At 49.3% G+C, this 27,709-nt stretch overlaps 1 protein-coding gene and 2 long non-coding RNA genes across 5 annotated transcripts in view; all 3 read left to right on the forward strand.

The window, feature by feature from the left end:
• PRRX1 (paired related homeobox 1) overlaps window positions 1-5,355 on the forward strand; it is a 39,710-nt gene extending 34,355 nt beyond the window's left edge. Inside the window, exon 4 of the mRNA XM_069023453.1 lies at window positions 1,765-5,355. Within this exon, the coding sequence (XP_068879554.1) occupies window positions 1,765-1,903 (139 nt within the window). The 3' untranslated portion in view covers window positions 1,904-5,355. The remainder of the gene's footprint in view (window positions 1-1,764) is intronic.
• Window positions 5,356-5,484: 129 nt separating this feature from the next.
• Window positions 5,485-10,883, forward strand: LOC138114066 (uncharacterized). 3 transcript variants are annotated; one of them, XR_011152470.1, is made up of 3 exons: window positions 5,485-5,756; window positions 9,568-9,614; window positions 9,858-10,883. It is a non-coding gene; the product is annotated as an uncharacterized lncRNA (long non-coding RNA). The 3 variants fall into 3 exon arrangements; XR_011152471.1 differs by lacking the exon at window positions 5,485-5,756 and adding an exon at window positions 5,992-6,094; XR_011152472.1 differs by lacking the exon at window positions 5,485-5,756 and adding an exon at window positions 7,513-7,578.
• A 9,103-nt stretch (window positions 10,884-19,986) lies between these two features.
• Window positions 19,987-27,468, forward strand: LOC138114215 (uncharacterized). The gene is made up of 4 exons (XR_011152533.1): window positions 19,987-20,232; window positions 20,428-20,515; window positions 20,744-20,859; window positions 22,509-27,468. It is a non-coding gene; the product is annotated as an uncharacterized lncRNA (long non-coding RNA).
• The last annotated feature ends 241 nt before the right edge of the window (window positions 27,469-27,709 follow it).

The raw sequence follows: 27,709 nt of genomic DNA on the forward strand, positions 1-27,709 counted from the left end.
CCTCAAGCTATTCTGATGTTTGGAGACAGCCTTCTTGTGCACTGCTCCTGATGGAATAACTTGTTGAAAGAGAGCACTTCTGGAGATTTTTGGTTTAGCAGGGATTTCACTTGGCATCAGTGAGATCATCTTCCCCACACCTCTGGGGACCTGCAGTTTCAGCCCATATTTGGCCGGCAACCTGGTTTTGAATGGGGACGGTTTACACCCCTGACTGAAAACTCCTATTTTACCTAGTTTAGAGTACCCCTGAAGCTCTCCAAATTTCTTCCAGCTCAAAAACATGGGAGAGATGCACCTTGTGGAAGCAGGTGGGAATGGGGGCTTAAGTAGCCACCAGCTTTACACCTTGTGAGACTTTGCACACTCCTGCAGGCAGCACTGAGCTTCTCCCATTGCTGCTGACTTAGGTGTGAGGAGGGTGACCAGCCCAGCCATGGAGAGCGAACTGAGGGGATGCAGCTGGCTGAGAAGAGCTCCAGAAACACACATCTATGTGTCCTGGATGCTGGTGAAACGCAGATATTCCCTGGTGTAGATCTTCTGGAGGCTGAGGATTCACACAGCACTGGGTGGCAAATAAACTCCTGGGAGGTCAGAGATGCCACCAGTACTCTAGGGTGAGCAGGCACAGCTCCAGCCTGGATCTGTGCAGCAGGTGCCCATGTCCCTCCAGGGAGATTTGCTGTTGCAAAGGCTCGTCCAGTTGTGGAGGTCAGTGCTGGAAGATTTTTTTTTTAAGACAGAAAAAGGAAAAGACAAAAAGGAAAACAACCCAACCCATCTTGGTTTTTTGGGCTGTGCATGGAGCAGAGCATTTCCCAGAGCCTCAGCTGTGAGCCACCTGGGTAGGCAGATGGAAAAGGTTAGCACCAGAGCCAAGCTCACCTCCAGCAGAGCATTTGGGGGTTCCTTCTGAACACTCTGTGTTAAATGGTCACCTCTAGATCATGTGGTGCTTTTCAACTGGTTTTGATCTGTGGACCCATGTACAGGAAATGCAGCAGGTCAAACACTTTGCTGAGTTTTAGGGAGTTACAGGGGGAGTTGCTTTTCACAGAAACCCATGGGACACATGGATTAAACAAGTTTACTAGTGGTCTGGGAAGCAGATTTGCAGATTTTTTGGTAGGATAAGAAAGGAGCTGGAGATCTTTGTTCAGCCTCTGCTCTCAGAAGTGATGTTTTTCATGAATAAAGTCGTGGTTTGAAGGGAGAAAAAGTGGTTTATGTTTTGGGTTTTTTCCTTCAGCCTTTAGGACATGCTCTTTATAATGAGCTGAAGTTTTGAGGGGAAAAAAATGTGGAAATTTTCATTCCAAAGGCTGAAACCAAAAAACATCACAATTGTTGAAACGGGTTTTTCCCAGAATGTTTCTTTAATGTAACGTGTTTCAGAAGTGACGTGATTTCACAGGCTGTAAAACCAGCAATTGGTCTCATCAAAAAAACATTGCTTTCAGTGGGAATACTTCTAAGGACAATGGTCTAACTGACAGGCTGACTTCATTGTAAACTTTTTTGGGTTAGAAAATAGGAAGTAGAAATTTTCCTGTTGACTTCAACCAGCTTTGGCGCTGCGTGAGTGTGAACTGCAGCGGAAAGATTTACCAGGGTGTTAAATAAAGGGGAGTGGTAATTCCCTGCTGACACCAGGAATGCATCCCACAGGTATGGAAAAGCCAGGGTTTAGGCTCTGGTGGTGAGTGTCTGCTGTGGTGTGGAGGCCACATCTGATGTGATGTTTCTCTTTCCACCCCTCAGTGCCATGGCGACCTACTCTGCCACGTGTACCAACACCAGCCCGGCGCAGGGCATGAACATGGCCAACAGTATTGCCAACCTGAGACTGAAGGCAAAGGAATATAGTTTACAGAGGAATCAGGTGCCCACAGTCAATTAACGACTGGAGGCAGCTGCCTTGCAGAAGGAGAAAACACAACAGCACCCGTCCTGCTTCGCAACTCGTCTGTGCTGAAAGAAAAAAAAGGAAAAGAGAAAAAAAAACATAAAAAGAAAAGAAAAAAAAAAAAAAAAAAAAAACAAAAAAAAAAAAGAAGAAAAAAAAGCCAAAAAAGCCAACCCTCATCTAGAACTGAACATAGGGAGCAAACCGAACCTGTGAGTGACAAGGTTCCTCCTTCCTTTTGGGATAATGCCACCATTTTTTTTTTTGTTATTGTCGGGTTTATTGCTTCTGCTCAATATACTACGAGCTTCTTCAGTAAAGGACAGTCTCACCCTTGCTGGTGTCCATTTTTGTACGGGACTGCAAAAAGAAACGTCTACCAGTCTCAGCCCATGAACAAGTCCCACCACCACCATGCTGAGATGCAAAGCTTGCTCCTCTGCCCGCTGCCCCAGCTCACCCTAGAAGAAGAATATGTTTGGTCACCACTTTGCATTATATCCACCCAACCCTCATCCCTCCAGTCCCTTGTGCCACAGAGCCAGCACATTCCTATTAGTCTGTGAGAAGTCCATTAATGCAACGAGATGGATTCATTCTGTTTGAGTTGCCTGGAAAACCTCCTTGGGCTCCACAGAGCTCCATTATTTTGTTGAGTATTCCCAGCACCGCTGCCTCGAAAAGCCAAAGAAGAGAGAAAAGCCTATGTGGGTGTGTGAGCAGGGAGAGTGTAGCAGGGGGATCTCTCTGTAGTGCCAAGAATAGGACTGTCAGGACACTCCTTTCTATGCCTTACAGTTTGTGCCACAGGGAAAGGCGTTGTCCAGATGCATTTGTTTTATATATACTGTATATATTTATATATATAAGATAATACATGCAAGCTTGGTTGGTGTTTTTTTATTAAACAAAATAAAATCCATTGAAAACGTTCAGGATGTTTGTGCTGCATCCAGGTGGAGCTGTGCATTGAAATTCCAGCCACAGCCTCTCTCACCCTTGTCAGAGCTCCTCCCTGCAGCCTTGGGCAGCACTGAAAAGGCAGCTCATGTCCTCCCATGAGAAACCCCAAAGAAGTGGTGCGGGAGGGAGCCATACTCCTTTGCAGATTTTCCCCATGGGCAGCTTCACAGAATACAACAAAGATCTCCTCTCCAGTCAGACAGGTTCAAGTGGCTCTTGGGAACATGCAAGAGCATCCCACCAAAGATCCTAGTTCCCATAACACTGCTCAGTAAGGCTTGCCCTATAACCTTAACCATTTTCCCTACCTGCTGTCCTCCCTTTGGGCTCTGGAGACCTAATTAGGCCCTAATTTATTTACGTCCATGAAGAGTAGAGGAGATGCAGCCCAAAAGGAATTTCTTCCACACAAACATCCTGAGGAAATAAGGATTTTTCTTGTTGCTGGTGATACCTGCCTCTCACATTTGTGGGAGGAAGGGGTTTATTTATGACAAATAGCACTTGTGTCCAAACTGAGATGGACTTTGGCATGGAACAGTCGCACTGAAGGCAGCAGAACTAGTCCATGGTCCAGGTTGGACCATAGGGGAAGGAAAATGAAGCTCAGTCATGAGAAATACTTCTGGTAGAGTGGCTTAGATCTTCATCCTGGTGTTTGCCGCAGACACACTGGGCATATGTTGAAGTCTGACAGTGGGCTTTGATAGTCTAAAACAGCATGTTGCGGGAAATGAGAATTAAACCTCTTCAAAATGTAGGTGAAAATTAAACTGGCAGAGGGTGAATGGAAATCCAGCCAAAATATTTGAGCTAGCACTAGGAAAAAAGCCCCAAACCCAAACTGGAGTAAGTTGTGCCTGTGATTGTATGCATTGCTGCTGGATTTTTTTCCTCCCTGCATTGGTATTTTGGAGGGAAAAAGCCCTAATTGTGATCAGGACAAAAAGCTGAAAGTCACAGGCAGAACACCAGGGAAAGGGAAGCTGGGCAAGCATTGTGTTTTAAGAAATACATCATGTTCTGTTCGATCCCTTTTCTTGGCCACCTGCAGTCTAGAGAACCTAACGTGTATAAATCAAAATATATCATGAGTAGCATGGGTCCAGCTCCTAGAGCCAAGTGATCATGTTGGAAATCTCAGCCTGCACTTAGAAACTCACTCCTGCTTCCTGTGCCTACACAAACACACAAACTATTGAAGAATGTGGTCAGAAAGGACCCGGTGCCATGTAACATTACTCAAAGGTTGAACTGGTTGTTGAGTACCTAAAGCTGGTGCTCTCCACTCTCCTTGCCCTGCTGTCCTCCTCCACAATCCACCAACATTCCAGCAGTGACAGCAGCCTGGACGAATTCCCCTGTGGTGGCCTGAGTGCTCACCCTGGAGTTTCAGCTCTTTCCTTCAGTGTCTTGCTGGCCTGTGGCTTTCCCCCAGTCTTTGCTCACCTTTTCTGCAGTAGAAGAAGCACCTTGAGCAGCATTTTTTGTTGTCTGTGTAGGGACACCTCTTTCTGAGGTTAGCAAGGAGGCAGTTTGGGGAGCATGGAGCTCCTGGTGCCCCGCTATCCATCTGTGGACCAAGATCTCCATCCCCACACGATGAGGTTTACAGGAAGGGGCTCACATAAACACCTGTGCAAGCCCCTGTTCAGCCTCCTCACTTTATTTGTGTGAGGAATTGAATTGTCTGGCACAGGGCTGCTCCTGCAGGAAGAATGTGGAAGCTTTTGCACTTCCAGTTTGAGTTGGGTCTTGCCTTGGGTCGGGCTGCTTGGTTAGGGATGCCACCACAGCTGACTGCTGCCTTCAGTCAGTTCAGAGAAGACCTTTACATCCCCTTTGAGCTGGGTGATGGGTCACCCAATGTTGCTTTGTTTACATGGATTTACTTAACAGAGTCCAGCTGGATGAACCAACAGCTTTTGGTGTTTGTTTCTTAATTGCTGATGACCTCAGCCAAAAGATAGCAACTTGTTGTCGATCAAGCCAAAGTGAAATTTTATGATTGTGTATGTTTAGTCTGTATTTTATTAAACCATGTAAATATATGTGCAAATCAAGGGCCTTATCCTCAAAGCATGGAGTTCTCCAGGGTTTCAGTTTATTTTCAGTTGAAGTGCTAGGGAGTTGCCATGGTTACCACAGTTATCATTAAGTTTGGGTACCATTCAGGGCAGAAGATGTATCTTAAGGCATTTTCCTCTTGCCTGCTCTGTACAAACACTGTTTTCTCAGGCTCCCCCTTTTTCAATAGAGAAGTAGGTGACTGGTTCCCTCAAAGTGGGAATTTTGAGCATGACAGGGATGGATGATTGACGAGGCTGTTAGAGCTTGACGCGTGAAGCCACGGGATTTCCAGATGGAAGTGTATCCTATAAATTATCTCTTGCTTTGTGATGTAAAATGTACAGTGTTTGCACTAGAATAGAAATGATCATTTTCAATAAAAGGGGGAAGAGACTCCCCAATCCTTTCTATAAGCTGCCACACCTGTGTCACGTGTTGCTGCCCTGAGGTGTCCTACACTGTTGGCTGGGGCTGGGAACTCTCTGGAGAGTAGGGGGAAAATAGGGGGACTGGAGCCAGTGGAGCAGGGCTTGGGGCTGCCGTGCAGCTGATCAGGGGGACCACAGAGAGACCCTTGCAGAGATGGGGACCCCTCTGCAGCATGTACAAGCCATAGAGTCAAAGATGGTCCAGACCCCTGCCTGAACCACAGGATCCTTCTGCCAGCAGATGCAGCTGCAAGTTCAACAGCAATGTAAGGCAGGAAACATCCACAAAGCCTTCTCCTAGAAGAGATGATGTTCAGGAAGAATCAAGGCACACCCATGGCTTTGTCTGAAGCTCCCTATACCCCACCAGGCTGGTGAGACACCAGGTGGGCCTGAATGTGGGGCAGAAGGGGAGCAGAGGGGTCTCCCTTCAGAGAAGGAAGGTGAGGGAGGGATAGACATCCCCATGTGGGTGCTGGGGGTGGGTGACCAGCAGGTAAGGAGGGAAAGCAAGGAATGACAAGAGGTAAAGGGTTGAGTCCCATCACCTGTGCAGGAGTGAACAGAGCTGGGCTCAGCAGGAAAATCCCTCCACTGCAAAGCAAGGTCTGAAGGAGCTCAGAGGGTCTTCAGGACTAATTAGTGAAGGCTGTTAAAGTAGGGGTGGCAGTAATGCTGCGGGGCTGTTTTTGCCTCCTGGCGATATGGAGCTGGGCTGGAATTGGTGAGTTGTGCTCAGTGCTTGGGTCTCTGCTCAGAGCTGCAGCTGGGTGGGGGGAGATGCTGGGGGTCTGGGGCTGGTGGGCTTCTGCAACTTCCTTTCTTTGTCACTAAGTCATTAATTCAGATTAGAGCCAACTGTTGGGAATCTGGAGTGTGTCTGAGTTGGCATCCTGTTTCCCTGCTGATCTGGCTTCTGACCCTCCATGGGCAGTTAAATTTCAGCAGGGCAGTCCCTAGAAAGACCCTGCTAAGGGGAGATGGGTATATCTGCAAGGCCCTCAGCAGTTAGCCAAGCTTGCATTCCTTGCAAAGCTGATTATTCACTCCTCTGAAGCTGAAATAATAATAATATCACCCTCTTGCTTATTATTTCTTGGTTGCCAAAAGAAGTAGGCTTGTAAATAGCATCACTTTCAAGTTGATTTTGAGACTAGAGTGGTTTAGAGTGAGTTCAGAAAAGCCTTGGATGTCCATCCAGACCTGCAGCCAGCTCCTCTGAGCTACATTTGGGCAGGTGTCCATCTCCTGGCCTGGCACTGCTGTGCTGTAACTCCTCACCTGATGGCTCCAGCTCTCAGTTTGGCTTGGATTGTCCAGCAGGATCACTAAAAAACTAGGGCACAAGCAGGGTGTGGCAGCCTCCCCCTCACCCAGCTTCTGCAGGTATCTCCTGACCATACACTGAGCACCTGTAGTGTTCTCACCTTGGGAGCAGACACCTAATGGACTGGGGCTTCTGCTTTATAGGAAAGCCACATCTCCTGCTCATGTCTCAGTGACAGGAAAGCCCCTGGGTATCTCCATGCCTGAGGGTTTGCCCATGGGGGCTTTACTGCTCACCCTTCCCCCTTGTGCCCCTCCAGTGAGATCCCAGGTGAGCAGGGGCAGATGCCGAGCAGCTTGGTTGGGTCTCTGCAGCCTGGATTTGGGGCTCAGCACTGCTTCTGGATTCACCTTCTTGTCCTTTGCAGCTTTCCCACCAGTTGTTTTTCTGCCCTTCAGCTGCCTAAAACACCTCTTACTTTGTCATCTTCTTATCCTAACAATGCCTTTCAGCCAGCTGTGGCTCAAGTGGGTTATTCTGTGTCTCTGCCTGTTCAGCAGATGTGATGAAATCACATGAAGCAGCAAAATTCAGGAGAACAGAAGGAATGGAGACACCCCATCTCCTTTCACAAGCCAGGAGGACCTGTGTCTTCTACCAGCAGATGGTCAACATATGCAGTGTGCACTCAAGGGGGTTCAGAAATCAGGTCTTGCAAAAAAAGTCTCTGGGAGGGAAGGCAGGCAGGCCAGCAGTCACTTTTGGGGTGCTGGAGAGGATCATATGCTGTGTCCAAACCTCCTTCCATGCCCCTGATGGCTGTTGTGGGGTAGGAGGGCATCTCTGGGGCTGCTGGGATCAGATCACCCTGCATGGGGGAACTCTGGAAGGCTGTGGTGTCATCCAAGAGCCAGGTGTTGATCCTGAAATAACATTGAAAGGTAAGGGAGTGTCTCCTTCCAAGGTGGGGCTGGGTTGTGCCTTGTCCTTCCCTGTAGTCTCCTAGTCCACACATTGGGAGTCCTGAGGGCAGTACTGGGATGGGGCCCCAAGGTCTCTAGCTGTGAAAATAAAGCTCAAGTGACTTTGGTGGGGCAGGGGGATTGACAGCTCCATGTCATGGCAGGGAAAAGTGCTGTGGGAGTTAACAGCAGGCTGAAGGATGACAAATGGCAGCCGGCACCTTACAATGTCTCATCCTTTTTTTTTTTAATAACTTTTTTAAGATCAGTTACTCTTTCCAGCGTCTTAGCCAAATTTTGCTCTCTGTCTAGCTGGAGTCCCTCAGCAGGCTTGGACAGACACTGTTTTCCTATTCTTGCTGTCTCTGCCTGTCCAAGCGATGCCAGAGGTTGTCTCACAGCCACTGTTTTCCAGCCCAGAGGTGGGTTCAGAGCAGGGCCAGGTGGAGCCCTCCTTTCGAATGGGAGGTACTAAAACTAGCCAGGCTATAAACCTGTCTTGGGACCCCACCAAGCACCACATTTCAGTGGCCAAGTGGTGGGCTTGGTCCCACTTGCCCAAAAAGCTGCTGTGTGAAGGAGATGAGCGTTCTCCATGGCCACCCCCAAGGAGCAGAGGAGGTGGTGAGCTTTCCTCAAGGTGAGAATGGGACCAGGCGGGTTTCTCACTCCCCAGAGGAGGAGCTCAGGTGAGAGCTGTCCTGCCTGGGAAGGCTCAGCACAGACCAGCATGTTCAACCAGGGGATGAGCCAGGTCCATTCCACACTGGAAGGAGGTGACTCCCACAGCTGGTGTGACTGCACCCCACAGAACTGCCCAACTGTTGTAGCAGTGCAGGCAGAAATGGTTTCTGGAGCGGCTGTTCTGGGGAGTCTTCAGCAGACATGTGGGTTGACGTGGCTGAGCTGAGGCTGGTCCTACTTCTGACCTGGGAACTGAACTATTTTCAAGTCAGCCCCATCATTTCCTCCCTTGCCTCAGCAAAAAGATGGGAGTCATGTAGATACAGGACCCTCAGGGAACTGGGATATCTTGGAGGAGAGCTGAGCTCTTTGCTCATCTGGCTCATGAGGACTGGATGGGACAAGAAGCCAGGGAACTCTGCCATGTGTCCCCTCTTACTGTTGCCTCCCACCAGCAAACCAGTATCTTGTGGGAATCTCCAGCCCATCCTTGGAGGGGTGGGACAGCAGCACCTCCCTGAACTGGCTGCAGGACAAAGACCTTCTGGACCATCTTAAGTCCTTATCTGAGAGGCAAGTACAGCTTTCCAGGCTGGCCGAAGATTTGTTGCCATGGCTGAAGGCTGTATCTAAAGCTTGTTGAAAAATGGAGTTTCTTTTCCTGTGGCAGCTTCCAAGATTTACATATTTGACTTTGTCCCAAATCAGGCCAAGGAGTGGAAATCTCTAAAAATACTGCAAGGAAAATGCAAATATGTGCAGGCATGGTAGGAGAGCTGACACGATAGATTTTCCAGCCTTGCTGAAGTGGAACATGTTGAGCTTTGGGAAAACACACTCCAAGAAGACTGTTGCATTTCAGCAATGTCTGTCTTTGTGCCCCAAGTGAAGTGTCCAAGTGGGATGCTCCACATCCTGAGCTTGGCAGGACCTAGGCTGTTTTCTGTGTTTTGGGCCAGTTCTAGGTGTCTCCTCTGACTGCAGACTGGGGTCAGCCCAGAAGGTGGATCTTCACAGGGATTGTGTGCACAGACAAAACAGCTTTGCAAATTCAAGGACAACCCATGTCCCTGCTCCATGCCCATCACCCAGCTCTTTTAAGGCCATGATGACCTCACAGTGCTATCCAGACTGAGACTCAGGGCAGGAAGAGCAGAAACCCAGGAGACTGGGCTGCCCAATAGCAGAGGAACCTGGGCTGGGAGTCATGGTGATGTGCTAACTGCTTATTTTGGCAATGCATAATAGTATTTTTTTCTTTCCCTTTGCAAACCGTTTGTCAAGGTTGGGTTTCATGGATTGAATGCAAATGTCCAAGAAGATTTTCAGAGGTAAATGGGAGAATCCTTCCAATACAATGGCTTGCCTGTCACAAGAGGCCAGAGGTGAAGGTCCTGATGCAGCACTGATGCATCTCCAACACCACAGGGTGACTTCTCCCTCCTCAGTCTGCATCTGGTGTGGGGCAGCTGTGGCCAGCCTCACTTTACCAAGGACAGCTTGCTGGCCAAACATGTCATCTTGGAATAATAAATAGTAATAATCTGTCTTTGATTTCACCTCCCTTTTTTTAGTGATGAATGGCTTCCATCACAGCACATGGAGGAGAAGCAGCTGCTGACGGGGGGCAGGGTGGTTTCTCCAGGGTTTATTGTTTTAATCATGGCCTGAGTGAAAGTGACAGCCTGAAGACGAAGTATCTGCTGAAAGGAAATCATAACTCTGGGTGACTCCACTTAGCTCCCCGCCTATTAAGAACTTATTTTTGTTGGACACTGAAGAACACGATTTCAACCAATTATGCACTTAAATGCCACTTTCTGTCTGTGTTAATGCTGTTGAGTTTGCAGTGTCTCTGGTGCCTGTGTTGGGAGCTCTTAACCCAACCCTTCTGTTAGAGCCCCTCCAGCCTTGCCAGGTATGGTTTTTTGGTAGATCTGTGCTGCACTAAGGAATAGAAGCCATGACACTGAACAGGGCTTTACCATCCCAAAGGGGACAAGGTAGAAAAGATGGTGGATATGAGGTCTGCTCCTTGTTCCAGGGGAAGGACCCTCCCAGTGGGGCAGAAGGACAGCAGCAAATGGGGGGGATGCATTGGGTGACACCTGGGCAACTCGCATCCACCTGGTGGCCATCCTAACTGGACACCTCTTTCTGTGCCCAAGCTCTCATGTCCTTTTCTGGATGTCTGCAGTGCTCAGCACAACAAAATCCTGCTCTTCTCCCACTGCTGGCCCACACCAGCACCAAAAAGTGTATTTTGGGGCACAGAGAGTGTCATGTCATGTCCTGATGATGATGATGGTCTTGGTGCAGTGAAGCTGTAGATGGATGGACAGCAAAGAAGTTGGTCTACAATGGGCATGGTCATCCCACTACCCCCCACCATACTGGGGCTCCTGCTCATCCTCCCGTGGCATAGATGGAGTTAAACATTCCATGTTGTTGCAATGTGTTCCAACTGGTGCATCTTGTATCCAAGCACCAGGAATATGGGGGAGAACAGTTAAAAATAGCATCTTCCAATGTTCCTGGAAAAAAAAAAGTGTTCTCATGTGCTCTGCTGGCTGCAGCTGCTGTTATGAAATAAAACATTTCCCATCAACAGTTATTAGCCTTGGAGCCTGGGCTGCGATGCTGTTTATTAGAGTAAGAGTGGTTATCAAGAATGAAAGAGCATTAGAATAGAAAAATCAGCAAAGTTATTACTTTCCTAATTAAAAAAAACACATTGTAGGCCACTAATGGTGGCAGGAGGGGTGCTCTCCTTGCCCTGCATGGGAACCCTGGCACAGCCTTCATGCTGTGGTCAATCTTCAGCCCCTGATGTCCCAGTGCAGGGACTGAGGTGGCACAGGGAGGGTGTGGATACCCCTGCACACAACCCGAGGAAGCTGTTCATGCAAAGGTGAGTCCCACAGAACAGCTCTTCCTTCCAGGAGGTGGCATTGCTGCATGTGTGCAACCTAAAGTGAATTTTGTTGCATGTGCTGGATTTATTGAAACTAACAGGGAGAAGGTGCTGAACAATAATGCTGCTTTCTCTCTGTTTTTTGTCCACCTTTCTTCATTAAAAAAATGAACTGGAGTGAATTGTTAAGAGAAGAAAAAAAATTGTTTTTCCTGGCCAAAAAATACACTGAATAAATACATCCAACATCTTTCAAGGGAAGACTGAGCATGTGAAAACCCCTCCAAAACTCTTATGCACTCAGATGTTACTATTTCAGTGAGTTCTAACACTCACAGTTTATTTGATGCTGTGTGATGCTGCCTGTGCTTGTTTTTCCTGGGATATTGTCAAGGTATGGGTCATTAAAAAAGCAAAGCTTGAACATGCTGGTGTACTGGCCAGGATGGCAGCAGGGTTGTCTGTGTCTTGTTATGAATGAGTAGCACAGGAGTACACCCTTGGTTATTAATAGCAATTCCCATGTAAATGATGAGCTGGATGGAGCTGAGTGTCAGAGTGTGTCACTTGTGATCCCAGAGAGCACCTGCTCCTCCTGCTGCTAGAGCCTGCTCAGAGCAGCTGATCCAAGAACTGGGCAGCAGGGAGAGAGATTTTTAACTTTTTTATACCCTATCACTGGTTTTTTTGGTCATTCATAGGAGATGAGCATTGCTCTATTCCATCTCTCATCATTTCAGGAATGCGTGCATCCATCCTGATGTGGTGTGGATGTACTCAGTCACACAACAGAGTTTTTTCCTCCCAGGTGAGCTCTGACATCTGAGCGAAGGGTATCTGAGTATCTGAAAAATTCTGTAACTAGTGAATGCTACTCTCAAGGCAAAGGGTTTTTGAATAGATTAGCCAGAGCATGTCCTGGTCTCCTCTTGATGAGGCTGAATTGATCATGGTGCTTCTTCCTTACAGAAAAACCTGTGCTATTGTTAGCACAAATAAAGACCAAACTCATCCAGATAACTGCCAGGAGTGAAACATCTAAAGCTAATTTGATTCTCATCAAACTTGCCCCATTTTATTCAGTCTCTATGACAGCTGGAAAGCAAAGGTGATGCAGCTCCCAGCACTGGTTCTTCAGGTCAGCAGTTCCAATGCTGTGCTCTGGAGCCTTGTTTCTCCCTCCAGCACCTGCTTCTTGGAATATGAATCACTTTAATACAGTTATTTTAATCACATGAATCTTCTTTGTGATGTATGTCTAGGCTGAGATCCAGGAGGGAACAATTTCAACCCAAAGAGGTTTGTCTTAGGACATTTTCTGTTGAAGTTCAAAGAAAAGCAATGCTCCAGAGCTCTCCCAGTGGCGAGAAAGTTCTCCTGAACTTGCTGGACATGGAGATTTGTTCGTAGCCAGCCTCCCCTGGGAAAGGCCAGATACAGCAGACCTGTCAGACCAGGACTGCTCTGAAAAGCCACCTCCAACACTGACTTTATGTTTGTTTGTGATGCAGCTTGTCCCAAACTCCTATAGTTTGCACTTAAACAGCAGAGCTGTGAAATGTTTGGAGTGCTTTTGGGATATATCGTCCTTCTCCATCTCTTGGAAGTGGATGTCCTGTACCCATGTACTGCTACTTCCTGGGTTTCATCCTTGCTCCAGGCATCCTGCTGTTACTTTCAGGCTCTCACTGATGGCTGGTTGGGATCCTTTGCAAGGAAGCAGCACAGTCCCCACTGGCATCTTCCCAGAGAGTGCATGAGGTGGGTGATGGGGATGGGCTCTTTCCTGGGGCTGAGCCATGGTGGGTCCCACACCGCCCTTCCTTGCCTGTCACAGAGCAGGAAGGAGGGAAGCACATTCCAAAATGCTTTCCATCATCAGGCAGCTCCCTTAGCCCTCATGTTTAGGTTTATTAATGAAAAACATTAGCAGGGCAATATGGCAGCAGGCTACAACACTCCAGGACTTGGCCTCTCCAAGGGATTGTCCTTGAGCAGGAAGGAGCAGTGATCTCTGTGTCCCTGATGGCACCTCCTGTAACTCTACCTCTGGCAGGCCCTATAAATCCCTGTCTGACTGCTGAGGGGACATAAATCTACCCCAAACTGTGATACTTACCAAACATTATTGCATTATGGAGCCATAAATCCCCCATCACCTTAGGGAAATGTCTGGGACTATCAAGCTAAACAAGTCAAGACAGCTACTTAACTGTTCCCAAGCATCAGCCTATTAAGATGCAGGCGAGGAGCAGCTCAGAGATATTTTCTCAGCAGTCATTTATCACATTTGTACAAGTCATAAACAGGTCTATGGCTTTTGGCTGTGCCTTTTAATTCCCAGAAATGGACACACGGCCAGGAAGAGCAGACATAGGAGCATCTGTTCAGGTGCTGGGGGAGGAGTTGGGGCATCAGCCTAATTGCAGCAGAAAGGACCATTTTTCTGCTGCAGGCAGGTGGTGCTGTGGCATTTGCAGCTTCCACTTCTCAGGGAAGAGAGGGCTTCCCAGGAGGGGAGTACAGATACATATGCTTGGGAAGGGGGCTGGGATGGTGAGAAGCCAGCAGCTCTGAAAACCCAGTGAGGTACAGGATGAAAAACCATGTAGTGATATGGTGAAGTAACAAATAATGGAGCTTTTTGACAGCCTGGGTAGGAAAAAAAGAAATAAAAGCCTTTCTGTGCCAATGTTTTACCATCCCGGGCTGCAAATGAATCCTTGTCTTGAGCTGGAACAGTCATTAATCTACCCACAGAGCCAAGGGCAAGGATTTACAGCATCTCCTTCCTGTTACTCTCTCCTTCAGCAGCTGCAGCAGGGTGCCTTTTCCCCTTGGGAGTCTCCCTTGCTTCTCACACTTTGCTTTTGCTTGCAGTGGAGGATGGCTTTTTCTCTGCAGAAGCACAGGAGGCATTGTTATTCCACATCAGCTCTTTGACCCACCAGAGTCTTGGGTGCTGGTGGTGCCTGGCGGGTGCTTACAGGCTGTCGTGGGGGACTCCTGGGAGCTGATCCTTCTGCAGGCACTGGAAGCTGAGCCAGGGCTGCAGAGCCTCTTTGTGCAGCGATCCGGAGAGGTCTCCCTTCAGGAAAATGAATCAAACCCGTCGCCAGCTGGGACAACCTTACTGCGTTGTGTTTGCTTGGGGTCAGGAGAGGAGAAGGTTTAAACCCCCTTCCCTTCAGGACTCGAGGCCCCACGATTTGGCTGCTGCAGCGGCTGCTGCTCTGTGTGACAGTGTGAAATGTCAGCACAGTTGCTCTGCAGGGTCCGTGTGATCCGGTGACGCGGGAGCACCGCATGGGCGGGCGCCTGAATCAGCACCCAGTGCTGGGACCGTGCCCGGGTTTGTGTAAACTCTGAACTGTAAGCTGCCGCCCAGCCAGGCTGTAAATGTCCCAAGCAGCTCTCCCGAGGATGCTGATCTGTCCAAAGTAAGCTGGAGCTGGAAATAGGGGGAGAATAAAGTCACCTGCTAGTCTGTGCTGTACGGACCTGGATGGAGCGACCTCCAGGGGGATGTACAAGGAGATGCTGTCTTTGGAGAGTCTCCAGGGCTGGATTCGGGACTGGTACAATAACCCACTCAGGATATCTCAGGGTAGAAAGCAGAATCCTATTAGGAGTCAACCTATCCCATCCCATACTTTCAAAGTGAACACTCACACATGTAAGCCATCAAAACGAATAAATGCTTCTTTTTCATCTTCAGAGATGATGTGCTTCTTTCAAAAAACGTTTGCAACATTATTGGAAGATCTCAAGAGGTCAACCCATCAGTTAACCTGCTCAGCAGCATGTCCAAAATACACAGGACCAGGTAATCAAAACATTTTGTGAGCTCGGTGCATGCAGCCACTCCCAAATCCTGAAAGCAAAAAAGGACTTTTATTCCACAGTTAAACATAAGGAATGCTGATAACTTAATTTGCACATGGGGTCCTATCCATTGCCTCACATCCTTTTCTAAAGGCTCTTTAAAGATTGTGGTATAAAAGTGAAACATCTTGCAAATGCCCAAGAGCTCCAGGAGACCGATTTCAAAAGGAAGTTTCTCTTGGGAGACAAGGTCCCTTTGAGACAAATTGGTTTTGAAAGTGGAAGTTGGGTGTGTGCAACAGGCTGTCAAGTAACAGGCAGAAAGCCGCCCCCCAATCCTGAGAATATGTGTTGAAAGGAGGCTCACGTCATACTGCCCCTTGCTCAGAGCAGACCCACAGTGCCAGGACTGCACCATGTCCTTAGTGCCCAACCTGTTTGCATCCTCTGGGCAAGCAGCTCTTGTGCTCTGTCTGGTAAAAGCCCCTGACAGTGCTGCCAGCTGGGTGGTCTGTACCCAAAATATGAGCATCACATCCAGGCCTGAGCTCTTCTGTGGGGTTGGAAGGAGAGGTACAGCAGCACCCACTGAGCGGGATCAAGCACTAGGTCCAGATCTGTTATCCCAAGCAAAGGAAAAGCCCAGCCTGGAGGATGTAATCAAATTAACAAACTGAGTGGTTCCTCCTCCAAAAAACTCTGCTGGCTTCCTCCCATCCAGCTGGGCTTTACCCTGTGGGCTTGACCCCTTTCCTCAGGGCCGGGGTTCAAGTGACCTATATCTAATTTCTCACCACCTTCTGATGAGTGTTTTCATAATGCTTTTCTCCTTCCCAGATTTGGGGACCTGCCAGAGCTCAAATCCTTCTGCTCTTTGACATCTAATTTTGTTCTCCACGGGATATTTCCTGGAGGGCTCATAGGAGTCTTGAGAGAGGCCGCCTGACCCTGCGGCAGGAGAAATTGATGCTGGCAGGGGTTGTGGTGATGCTTTGTTGTCCTGTAAGTGGTTGGCAAGCACTAGAACTGACAGAGCCCTTGCCAGGGATAGCACATCCCTTGGCTGATGCCTCACAGTGATGCAAAAGGACCAGAGGAGCTGTGGTGCAAGAGGGGTGAGGGAGAACAATGTGTCTCCTGCCCAGCTGTGTCATCCTCTCCCTTGCCAGTGGTTGACCCCCTGAGATTTGATGCAGAATCATGGGTCAATGCCTGGACCTGGGGTGCTCAAGGTTGGTCCTAGCTGTTGCAGTCCTAGCTCTGCCTTGCCCCAAGAAGGGTGGTGAAGGACTGGACAGGGGCAGTGGGGATGGCTGGAGATGCATGTGAGGGCTGGAAGGAGAGGGATCAAACAACAGCTCTTTGGAGAGAATATGGGGAATGGGTTGAGGATGGGAATGAGGAAATGGGGACAGGGATGAGGCTGCCTGTCTGGGAGGGGGCAGCAGAAGTGGGAACCATGAAACTGTCACTTGAAGCTGGTTGCTGTGCTGGAAACTGGTGATCAGGAGGGATTGATGGTGTGGGGTGGCACCCAGCAGCGCGGGGGAACATGTGTGTGGGAGGATGTCAGCTGTGTCCCCCTCTCTGGGCTCTGCTGCTTGCTGGCATGAGGACAGGGCTCACCTGAAGTCCCTGGCAGTGTCACCAGGGTCTCCATGAAAAGATGCTGAATTACCTACAGGAGAATTGATTGCACTATTGATGAAATCCCCTTGGACTTTACAGGGAGTGGGATGCTGCATGTGGAAAGGAGTCCTTTCTCAGCCCTCAGCCTATGCTTGAGCTATCTATTTCCTTTCCCCATTTTTGTAGGCGTGGCCTCCTAACTCTGCCCTCCTGTCCCTGCTGTCTGTCAGCTCCTGGCTGACATTATTTTTGCAGGTCTCTGTAGCTCTGACCTCACAGCAGAAGGTGCATCTCCTGGTCCCTGCTTCCCAGGACTCCGTGTTTTCATCCCAGGTGCTTTTAGCCCAAGAGTGTGAAATCCCCATGTGTCCAGGCTTATTTGACCCAGTCTGGAGTGGTGTGGACTTTTCTCACTTCCACCCATTCTTGCAGCGTGCTTGAAGGCTTTGTGGATCAGATGGAGCCCTCTGAGCCTCTTGTGCTGTGGGAAGCCTGCAGCTCTGGAGATGTGAAGCAGTTTGGGTTCCCCTTTGGGTTATTTAGCTCCACTGGCATGGCAGGAAGCCCACCCCTTCCAGCCTTTCACTGCCCATCAGCTGCCTTATGTGACAGTGCAGCTGTGGTGTGCTCTGGGCCATGTGTTTGGAAATGCCTCTGGAGAGGAGCTGTCTTTTGGTGCCTCTGCTTGTTCGACATCTCTGCAGGCTGTTGATGCTTCTCTCACATCCAAGAGCCTGAGCTGGTGCCAGCAGCTCTGCCCTCTGACATGGAAGTGGCCAAACTCCGTTTTTGGTGTCCCTGGCTCCCTTTGATGTGCTGCCTCACTGCCCCAAGCCTACGCACCCCAACCCATGCTATTCCCTGAGGTGGGACCCCTCTTTCTCAACAGCCATGAGAAACATCCTCCTTGCGGTGTTTCCAAAATGAAAAATATGTCCTTGGGTGCTGTAAATAGCACAGAGGAATGGTTTCTCATGATCCTGCTAGGGCCAGTGTTTCTGCTGCTTGAGCCTCATAAGCTCCCTGGGCAAATGTCAGCAGAGAGCCCTTCTCACCACTCTACGGCCAGGCCCTTCCCATGCTGCTGGCTTCACACAGGCCTTTAGGAGCCCCTGGGGAGCCAGGAGCCTGACTGGCCCAGGTGCTGTGAGAAACAGCCCTTTCCTCTGGGAAGGCAGAGGGAGGATGAATGTGCCCGTTTTGTACATGCTAGATGAATCTTGGAGCCCTCATTAAACTCAAGCTGCTGGATAATTAGGTGGTGAATTTGCAGGAATGACTCTGGGATTCTTTTACATGGCTAGTAACTGACTGTCTGTCCCACGACAGGTGTCTCAGGAGGTGTTCAACAAGTGCTGCCACTGATCTCTGTGGTAGGGTGAGGTGGTCCCTGTCCCACCTGGGGACATGACAGCACTTGGAGTGTGGCTGCCTCTCTGCAGCTCCATGTGGCCATGGGTTCCACACACCCCAGGCACATGTCCTGTCCACGGGCTGGGAAAGGTGGGGAAGGAAAGCAGAGCAAGCCCATCTTACCCTTTCTGTGCCCATTTCTACAGAGCTCTACACATGCACCCCAAGAAGGGCTCCCAGCAAGGATCACGGATGCTGCCTCACTCCTGTGATTAGCTCCAGTTTCATCCCTTTTCTGAAGGTACAGCCCAATCTGGGAGAGGCAGAGATGGACGGAGGCTGGGCTGCACTACTGTTGTGACAGTGACAACATCTTCCAGGCCACCTGTGTGGCCACTGGCAGAACAGACCATCCCAAATTCACACCCATGAGCTTGTGCTGTGCAGAGATACAGCAGCAGATCAGGGTCAGAGGTACAGTTGGCCTGGCCAAGGAAAGCACAGGGACCGATGGAGCCATCACTCCCTCTGCAGGAGGGCATTCATTCCCTTCCAAAGGCAGTGGTAATGTGCTCCCAGAGCACCCCAAGCGCAGTCCGTAACCAAACAAGTCCCTTGCAGTGTGTTCCTTACTTCTGAGGCTGCCCTGTGCACTTCTAGGCTGGTACAGAGAGAAAATTGGCCAGGAGAAAAGGAGGGTACTTCCCATATGGAAATAGGGCCATACACAGGGAGCCCTGCTCCCAGGTTCCATGCTGCTATGAATCACCCTCTTCCCAGTCCTTGGGGGGAATGTGCCACCAGGGGCAGGCCTGGCACATGGAAATTTCAGCCCTAAAGTCAAATATTATTTGGAAGCTAATGACAAACAAAATCTATTTTTGCAGCAGTCTTGTTTAAAATATTTCCCCTTAATTCCCTTGAAATAGCAGTAATTGAAAACGGGTCTCTGCCATGCCAGTGCATACTTCTTTAATTATATCCTGCACTGCCTGTTTCCAATGAAAGGGCCCTATCTGTTTGCACTTACCGGCCTTATGAAAACCAGGCTTGGGCCCAAGTCGGCAGGAACACAAAATAAAAAACATTTCCCTTTAGAGGCATCATTTGAGCTAATTAACTTTAATCAGCCCAGAAACATCTCTTTGAGATTTCTTCCCCCACCTTAGTGCTGGGGCACTTCCAAGCAGCCCTGAGGGTGATGAGCCTTGACTTCCCAGAAATGGTGGGATAGGGGTGATGCTGTCACCCAGGGAGACGTGGGGTTGTCCCACAGTTTATGGGGTGGTGGGTTCAGGTGCTCAGCCAGTGTGGGAGTGAGACAGTGTCTCATCCCATTCCTCCCACCTTGGCACAAGACCAGGCACATCAGCTCCATGCTGGACCACAATCAGCTCATTAAAAACCTCAGACCCAGGCGGGGTTTGGAGCAAGGGGCAGGAGAGCAAACTGAAGTGAACTAGGTGCCATCACATCTCCCCACATGGGTTGTGGGGGTGCTGAGGTGTGGGTCTAGTTGTGGGTGCTGTTGGAATAGCTGGTACACAAACAGTGCCTGGTGCATGGAGCCTGCAGCTGAAGGAAGGAATGAATGGTGGGTGTCTGCTCCATGTGCTTTCCACTTCCCCATGTTTGGTGCCTGGGCTGTGCATGGGGTGGGATTTGGGGCAGAACTAGCAGGTTTCCCCATAGTCCAAATCCCATAGCTCTGGGTTGACTCAGCATCACAGCTGTGGGCACTGTGGACATGCCCTGGATCCCTGTGCCCCATGAGCCTGGAGCTGGGGAAAGAGAGGTGGCTGCATCCAGGCTGAAATGAGTCTGGGGCTGTTAACCTTGTGCCACATCCATCCCTTGCTGCATCTGGACCATTTTGGACAGGAGCCAGGTTATTTCACCAAAATGCTTCTCACCTGCTCTTCAACCTGCACTGTGATTAAGCCTAAGGGAAGGGCTGCTGAAATCAGCCCAGTGTTGCAGTCCTGAGGGACTGCTGGGCTTTAATTGCCCCAAGCAGATTCACCTGGGACCCCCCAAATTACATTCACTGCTGGGGCTGGGAGCCCTATTTGAGTTGAGGCTCAGACATTGATCCCTTTCCTGAGCATTTTCTCAAGCCCAGATTCAATTCTGCACTTAATTTTGAGTAGAAGGGTTCTATTTGACAAACTTTCTACTGCTTGGGGTTTTGATTTTTTCTCAAGGATAGGGGGCCTCCCCAAGCCAGGGTAAGTGAACTGGGATTTTGAGCAATTTCCAACTGGATGGCTCCTCTAAGGCTCCTGCTTGGAGTGGAGTGTGTGCTCCATGGCTGTCCTGGCCAAGTCTGAGTGCCTGCAGACTCAGCACAGAGCTGTGCTAACCTGGAAAGCCACCAGCAGACTCTGCTGTCCTTTTACATGTCCCTGGACTGCCCCATGCAGAGGCAGTGTGAGAAGAGCAACTTCTGCACCGCTCATGGAGGGCTCCAGGCTCTTTCTGAGGACAGAGGCAGACTTAAAAATTCAAAAGGTGAGTGAATTGGTATTTTAATGCAAATGAACTCAAACCTTGAGGCAACATCTTCCATCAGCTCCTTAAAACCCCAGCAGAGGAAAAACCCAGCACTGTGTGGGCCAGATAGTGGTGTCACTTAGCCAAGTGCAAACAGCTTGAAAAATGTCTCATAATTCCATGGGAGGTCTTAGAGGTGTGTGTGCGTGTAATTTTTTGGTTTTATTTTTTTTGTTTTTATTTCAGTGGCTGTTGAGCAGCGAGAGATGTAAAGGATCTGCTGGAAGGCAGCAGCCTCAGCAGCAGAAGATGCTGTAGCAGCCCTGTGAGTCCCAGCACAAAGTGGCTCCCAGACACACCAAGTAAGCAGGGCATGGGTCAGGAGCATTCTGCCATGAGACGGGGGGATTTTCTACTTTAGATACCCAAGTATTTCAAGGCTTCATCTGTCAAGGCTCCTGAAGTGCCTGGCTCTTAGTCTCCCAGGCTGGTGACCCAGGGAAATCCAACAGCAGGAGACACTGGCTGTGAAGAGAAACTGCTGGTACAGAAAACGGGGAAAAATATTTTTGTGAGCTTGTTGGCAGGGCATTTAAAAGTAGTTACAGGAGCAAAAATGAGTGATTGCTCACTTTGCTGTCTGCTCCCTGCACACTAGGAGAGATTTATTGACTGGTAGCAGAAGATCAGATCCCTTCATTCCAGATTGTGTGTGCAACTGAGCACTAATTATGGTTAATGGTTGTACTGAAGTGGATAATTTTTTTTCCTAGCATGACAGCAAGAATAATATGATTTAGCAATATCCCTACAGCAAAAAGGCCAGGAACTGTTCTGAGGTTATTTCTGCAAGCTTTGCACAACAGGCAGAGCAACGGCAAGAAGACAATGGGAAAGGGCACTGGCATGGAAAGAAATCAGTCCTGATCATCTGTTGCTTGGGATGGGCTCAGCTAACAGAATTGCTCATCCATCCCAGCACAGGAGAGCTCTTGGGGCAACAAACCACAGGGGAACAGCCCCAGCAGTGGTTTGCCATGCAGAGATAGTTCTCTCCAGCTTCCTGGGCTGCAAGGGGCTGATACGTTCATGGAGCAGGGATCTGCTTGTGAGAAGGCACTGAAGGAGAAGTGACAGCCACGAGTCCTCCCCACCCAAAAGCTGCCAGCTTCTATTCAGTAGATGTGCAGTGGACACAAAAAAGGGCAGAATTATGTAGGTGTGTGGAAGTGCAAGTCCCAAACTCAAGAGACCTGTGTTGCACCCACTGCTGGTCAAAGTGTTTGGCTTTGTACCATCAGGAATTTGGTGCTTTTGTCTCAGTACCTATCTGATCATTAGGACTGTCTGGAAATGGGAAGTATAAACAGGCTGTGGGTGTAGAGGTAGTAGAATAAATAATACAACATAAAAACATCCTAGCAGTAGGGATATTGCTTTTGAGTATGTGATAAAGGGAGATGATAAAATATATAAATACATAAACCAGCTCACAGAGTTATGGGGTACATGACCAAATACAACTTGGAGAAAGCAATCTACAGGGCAAATAAAATGTAGGGTGCTAGGGAAGCTCCTTTGGGCTGCCTTCCCTAGGGCAGCAATGATTTAGCATCCTGAAAGGACAGACTCAGCTGGAATGAGAGTGTGGATATGAAAACCCGAATGCAAGGTGTACCTTTGTATGATAAGATCCAGGCTTTGAATGGAAAAGGCAGTAGTATTTCACCTGTTGATTCAGCATTTCTCCCAGGTTCCCTGGCACAGGAGTAGGATGAACTGGATCATGTGTGTGATGTCAATGCCTGTTTAAGCATCTGGACACATTTTGCTGTAATTGTGTGTTAAGTAATTCTAATAGATGACTGGGAGCTATAAATATTCCCAGAGTGACTGTAGGATAGCTTTATCCAAGTACGGATTAGAGGAGCCTTGACACAGAAGTCACAAGAGGGAGCTCGAGATGAACGTCAGGCTTTTTTTTAAAGTCTAACTTTTTTCCCCTTTACAGCGGGCAAATAGGCCAGAAATCTCCAGGGTAAAGTAACAGCTTTTCCCCCAGACTGTGAGGACCTGGCTGGACATCGTGCTCCTGCTCTGCCTTGGAGGAAGCAGCCAGGAAAGCATTGAAGATATCCAGCTTGCAAGAGCCCATCTCTGGCTCCTGAGGAGCACATCACCCTGCCAGCCTTCAGTGATTATGGCATAATGGGGAGGGCTTGGACATTCTGGGTGTGCACCAGCCTGCACTCTGGCTCTCAGCTCCACTGAAGGAGATGGGACAAGAGCTGCCCACATGGAAACACAGCCCTGGAGGTGCTGGGCTTGATCAGCCTGCCTTCTTTTGCAGCCCTTATCCCACTGAATGGCCTAAACCTCTGGAAAATTCCTCTGCTGAAGCAAGGAGGGGATCCTTGCCTTTCTGCAAGGTACACGAGTAAAATGCAGTGGTTCAGCCCACGGACGGCAACTTGCAACTCGTCTGTGCCACTGGGGCTGGAAGGCAGGAGGTGAGGGTGAGAGGTTTGCTCTGGGGTTATTCACAGGGGTTATTCACTGAAGCCTTCCTGTTCCAGGGGGGTTGAACCAGATACCTTCTGCTGGGTACCCCTCTCCCAAGGACCAAAGAGAAAGCATGGATAGTTATCAGGAAATATGTGATTGTTAAACCCACAAAGCCTGTTCAGGCAGGTGCGGTCACAAAGTATCCTGGAGCAGTTTTGTGCTAAAACTTGAGCTGCTGGTGTCCTTTTGCTGAACAAAGGCTATGTTTGTTCCTTATGCAGAAAAACAGGTCAAACCTTGAAATCCCAGCCTGGGACCTCACCAAGACTTGGGGCTCAAAGCAAGGCTTGCACACTGGTGACAGAGGACAGCCCTTTCCCTAGGGAGGTCACTGACAAAATCCTGGCAGGACATGGGTAGGAGAGGCAACCAGGGGAAAAGTGTTTTATTGAAGGAAGAATAACCCTTGGGATGATTTCCTGTATTTAGGAGCAGATCCCATGGGTTCTCCATGTCTGCAGCCCCTCTGGCTCCAGTAGAAATTCAACAGCAATAGCTGCAAGCAGCCCCCTGCATGGCACATGTATTGCTGGACAGAGCTGTGCTTCACCAGGGCTACAGCAAAGGCATTCCAGACACGAGTCCTTGTGGTCTCTGCTCCTCCCAGCTGGGTTATGTAAGGCTTGGAGCAGAGCCAAAGCCAGGTGAACACTGGGCACCTTCGTGCCTGGTGACTGTCCAAGGAAAGGATTATTTTGTGTGGTGTCCTGAAAGCCAGGTACCCTAAAGCAGCTTATGCTGTGACAGGGTGGTTGTGGCTTCCTGTGAGGTTTCACCCAATGCTCTCAGCAGTTTCTGGTGCTCTAAGAGTAGTCCTGCCTGAATCCAGGTAGCACCTCTAGAAAACAACACATAGGCAGGAACAAGAAAAAAAGAGGATAGAGGATCTGCCTAAGGACAGATCCCAGAGAAGGTGTGGAAATGGACTGGAGGTCTGCAGGCCACCAAGCTCCAAGGCTGGGTGGCAGTGTAGGGGGAAAGGCTTAAGAGGAGAGATGTCTTTGAGATAGATGCAGTGAGATGTGTTATTCTGTTGCAACTGCTGTGCCTAAAAGTGATTTCATGAGAGGCAAGGTGGGTTTTTTGTTTGATTTGTCCTTGTCTGGGAAGGTGACTGGTGAGCTGTGAAGCTGAGGGTGAATGATGCCCTCAGAACTCCTGTCTCCACTGAAAGGGTGTGGATCAGAACAGCTCCCTAGGGAATGGCAAAACCAACCTTCAGGGCAGATGGAAGCTTAAGGAGGGTGAAGAGACACCTTTACATTTTCTTCCCTATCACAAGGTGTTAGCTTCCCCTTAGGATGCTCCATTCATCAACCCTAAACCTATTTGGAACAGTCCTGCAGCCCTTTCTTGGAAGGATTTTTGCTCACAAACAAAAATGGGGGAGAAGGGTGTGGAAAAGCAAATGAAAAATGGATCTTAAGCTGCGTTCAAGAAAAACAAGAGCTGGCTGGGGATGCAATTAGAGCAGAACCAACGCGAGGGGAATGTTCTTGTGCCTCGCTTTGTGTTGCTCCAGCTGCAGATTTATTGTCCCCCAAGCAGCCTTGGCTGCCATGGCACTGCTGGCAGCTCCCAAGGGCTCTGCCCAGCCTCCGCACAGGGTGTTTCTCATTTCAGACTTCAGAGATGGTGGAACAATGCAGCTGCACATCAAAGGGCCGAGTGGAGCCGGAGGGATGTGGGAGGAGAGGACGATCCCTGGCCCCACGGGAGCTGTGGGCGTCTGTGGGGCGCGGGGTCCCAGTGCTCCCAGCTGGGCCAGCGGCGTCTCTGGCGAGTTTGGTTCATCCCTGGCTGCCAGCAGTCGGGAGCCCAGCTGCAGCTCTACGGTCAAAGCGCTGTGCTGAGGTTTATTCCTTTTTGGCGCAGTGAGGAATCCTGTTTCCAGCTGTTTCAGCTGGAATGCTCCTTGGGGAAGCATCTGGCTCTTGCTGTGGGTGTTGTGCCACATCCAGCCGAGGCATGAGCAGCACAGCACGTGGGCAAGCTGCTGCCCAGCCCTGCAGCCAGGCGGTGGGCTGAGCATCCCTCCAGCTCCTGCCTCAGAGAGCCTTTGCAGGCAGCAAAGGGATCAAAACTGGAGGATTTTTCCTCTCTGCTTTGCTGCTGCTCCCAGTGGAAAGGTTGGGAATGGCTGCACCGGGACTGGCTGTGGTGGCCAGCCTTATCCCCCATCTGCCCTCTGTTCAGGAATGACGTGTCCCGGTGCGGCAGCCATCAGCCTTGCTGGCAGCCAGGACACACAGAGGGGCAATCACGCTAGCTGTGCGTGGCGCCGGGGTCATGGCACACGCCAAGGCAGACTGTGCCATTGACCTCCTATAGCTCCTGCCGCTGCAGGTTGTCCCCAGCAGGATTCCCACTGTCCTGTTGAGACGCTCTCTGAGCATCTCAGGGAGCCACCTCCAGCCTCAGCCGTGCCGAGTCAGCTTCGGGCTGGAAGATGGCAGGATTTTGTAGGTGAGACTTTCAGTGCTTTTTCCCAACGGTTCATGCTCTTTTGGATTCTGGGAGCCCTCTCTTCTTGTTTTCTTTTAGCATATGACAAAAATTCCATCAAAAGTGTGCAGATGTTGAGCAGAGCTACTTTTACTGCCATTAGAAATGTTGAAGCCTTTGATTTTTTTCTCTCCCTCTGGGAATTTTTGACCACCTGAACTTTTCTTCTTTTCTCTGCCTTCCCACACCTGCAGTTCTTCTTTCCTTTGTTTCTCCTTCTTAGAGAGGAGAGAAGAATATCCAAAATACAGGTTTTTTTCTCTTTTGAGGAAAACTGCAGCTGGGAAATGATGAGGCAAGAGGTCCATGGCCTTTTCGTGTTTCAGTTGCTTGATATCTGTGTCAATCCAAGTAAATTATTAACTCTTCCTGAACCTTTACTCCCCTCCTTCTGCCCTGGGATGACCTTTCCTATCCCCACGCCAGGGCCAGGAGCAGGCATGCTCTCAAGTGCTGGGCATCACTCCTGAGTATTGTTTTCTGACAAATCTTCTATTTCGTAGAAGTCCTCCTCCAGGTTAGAAATAGGAAACATCAGCCAGTGGAGGTCATCTTCAGTAGTGCTGAGCATCCCCAAGAACCCAGGATCACCTGTGAATGCTCAGCAGCTTCACATATCAATTAACAAGGCATGAGCCAGTTAGAGCTCCTCTATCCCATTAATCAAGTTCTCATTGAAATTGATGGAGGGGTGACACTGCAAAATGTTCTCAATTATCCCAAATGTCAGCCTGGCTTGGATGTGGAGAGAAAAGAAGACTCGATGGCCACACCAAAAGCAAGCCTGGAGTTGTATGGGAGGTGCTGGAGTCTCCACAACCGGAAGTGTTTAAAACAGGTGAAGGAAGCAAGGTGGTCCAGGTCAGTTAGAGCTGCTTTTGGAGGAGATGGGTCCAACATTCCTAAGGTCCCTTCCCATCCTGTCTCCCAGGGACTGGTGAAGCTATTGGATGTGAAAGGTCTGCCAGCTGATGTGAGCTAATGCAGCTCCACAGTGCCTGTGCTGGCTCTCAGCCAGGTACCCCTGAGGGGTCTGAGAGCAGTGCCTTGCTTAGTGTTGGGGGACTGTTCTCTTAAAACCCCTAATTTTGGGGAATAAACACACAAAAGTGCTCCTAGGTGGGATGCTGTGTTACAGCAGGGATTACTGTAACACGCATATATCAAACCAGGAGGCCCGTGGAAAAGAAATATATATGGACAGATGCTTGGTAGATGTTTCAGAGATGTTTATTTTCCCAGCCGCATGGCCGGGGCTCTGCCGAGGAGCCCTCACAGTCTGGACTCAGGCTCCTTGCCCGCGCGGGGAAACGCAAACCAACCAATGGGGAATGAGGCTGACCAGGGGCAGGGAAGCCCCGTGTGTCTGTGCCCTCAGGGCCCCTCTCCCAGGGCTACATGGGGGGGGGAGGAGACTCCGACATTTCACCCGTTTATTTTTAACAAAAGAGATGCAAAACTTAACATTGAAAACAACTGGATAAACATAACAAGAACAGTTTCAAAACAAAATAAGCCACCCTCCTGAGTCTTTAAATATCCAAACAGATTCTCTGGAACATCTTAGGGCTGACAGAAGGGAGACAGAACTCTCTGAGCATGCTTTGTGGGGAAACTGAGGCAGGAGAGGGTTTAATTTCTTCCCTCCCCCTTTTCATCCCCCACTCGGCATTGGAAAGGGATTTTTGGGGAAACATTTGGCAAAGGTATGGTTTTGTGAGGGAAACCATGGATGGAAATTGGAAATACACTGGGGGTAATAGGACATAGGGTAAAAGGGAAAGGTGGGATTAGGAAAGGGAGACTGTAGGGGGGACTTACAATGGAGATATTGTCTAACATGACTACGATTTTTTGCATATATACTGCCTTTTACAGGAACACCATCAGGCCCAGTGACCTGCGATGCTTGTAACCCTTTTCTACCTTGTATAATTTTGAATTCCACCACCTCTCCATCTCCCAAGCTTGGGATGCATTTTTCAGGGTTATTCGTTTTAATAGCAGTTCTATGCACGAATATGTCTTGCTGGTTGTCACACCTTGTTATAAAACCATAATTTTGCTTAACATTATACCATTTTACTATCCCTAAGATCATAGCTACTATGGTCTTTTCCTTTTTCCGAGTGGCTGCTGTTT

This window comes from Aphelocoma coerulescens, chromosome 8 (genome assembly GCF_041296385.1).
Source record: "Aphelocoma coerulescens isolate FSJ_1873_10779 chromosome 8, UR_Acoe_1.0, whole genome shotgun sequence".
NCBI lineage: Eukaryota > Metazoa > Chordata > Aves > Passeriformes > Corvidae > Aphelocoma > Aphelocoma coerulescens.